The 1,181-nt window shown below is 47.3% G+C and overlaps 1 protein-coding gene across 1 annotated transcript; it reads right to left on the bottom strand.

Annotated features, from left to right (window-relative positions):
- Positions 1-58: 58 nt before the first annotated feature.
- LOC106900698 (E3 ubiquitin-protein ligase UBR4-like) lies at positions 59-969 on the bottom strand (the record flags this gene model as incomplete). The annotated part of the gene is made up of 3 exons (XM_014962846.1): positions 59-247; positions 479-677; positions 869-969. Coding segments are annotated over 3 exons (489 nt in total), but the record flags the coding sequence as incomplete, so codon positions are not given.
- Positions 970-1,181: the final 212 nt, after the last annotated feature.

The following is a 1,181-nucleotide window of genomic DNA, read 5'->3' as shown; positions in this document are numbered from 1 at the left end:
AAAATAGAATATTTAAGTGATGCAAATGAACAAACAGGAATATACAGCGTGCTCTTACCATCTGCCCAGCCAGTCAACAGCAGCACCGTGAAGCTGGAGGTGTCCTGCACCTTGTCCTGCACTGGCCAAAGTTGCCATCACGACCATCAGCTCAGGAAAGCCCGTGCCATCCCCGTTGGCCAGCATTTCTGTTGCCATTGGTATGAGAGTACTCAGCAGAACAGTGCACACACCTTCTCCAACTTGGCTGATCAAAAAGAAGAAAGTTTCAGAGAGGGTACATCACCCACTGAAATAAAGCTGAGGCCCACATCCCATGAGCAGTGACACAGCAAAGCCTTCGGGCAAACAGCCAAGAAAGTCCCCATCACTTGGTTTTTAAGATGACAACAAGAAGCCATCAGCAAATCACATCATTTGTACACCTAGAGAACAAAAGAAACTGCACACAAAAGAAATGACAAAGGCTGTACTTTACCTGTTTTCCCGAACGATGTAAGTTGTCAAAAGTTGCAGCAGTTGCCTGTTCTCTTGCACAACATCCAGCTGATCAGAATCTTTGGGTGGGGACATGGTCATCCTGGTCAGCCAGGCCTGGAGCCGCACCGGCTCCACACACGCCAGCTGAGCCAAGGAGCCGCAGAGTCGCAAGAGGCTGGGGACAGGACTCTTCTCAGCTGGGGGAGAAAATCACTGGTGAGTGACAGATGCCACAATGAACGTGTCTGAAGGTGGATTTCCACTAAAAGTGTGAAGGTGTCACTCCACTTCCTTTCACAGCTTTGCTTTCAAGCAGTTTCACACCACAGCCTAATACAAGAACGGTGTAATGCGGACAAAGGCAGGACGGAAGAGATTCAACACTTACTGAGCTGGAAGAGCTTGGTGAAGAATTTCAGGACCCTGTTACAGAACTTGGCTGAGAGGTTTTCATTGGCTGTTGCCATCATGATCTGGACCAGTTCTCCACTACATGGAAGGGGAAAATTAAGTCAGCTTGGTAAAAGACAACCCATTCCTTTTTTTTTTTTATTTGCACTTAAATATCTCTGCCCTCACATTTAGGACTGGCACCAGTTTGTGTAACATTGCCCAGCGCAGCAGCTGAGCCACAGAAATTGCTTTCAGACAAGAAGAAAAATCTTAGCTCAGGCAAAAACCTGTGAATCTCACAAGCTCCT

This window comes from Calidris pugnax, unplaced genomic scaffold (genome assembly GCF_001431845.1).
Source record: "Calidris pugnax isolate Ruff unplaced genomic scaffold, ASM143184v1 C14704974, whole genome shotgun sequence".
NCBI lineage: Eukaryota > Metazoa > Chordata > Aves > Charadriiformes > Scolopacidae > Calidris > Calidris pugnax.
The sequence above is the reverse complement of the archived record's forward strand: the minus strand, read 5'-3'. Positions and strand labels throughout refer to the sequence as shown.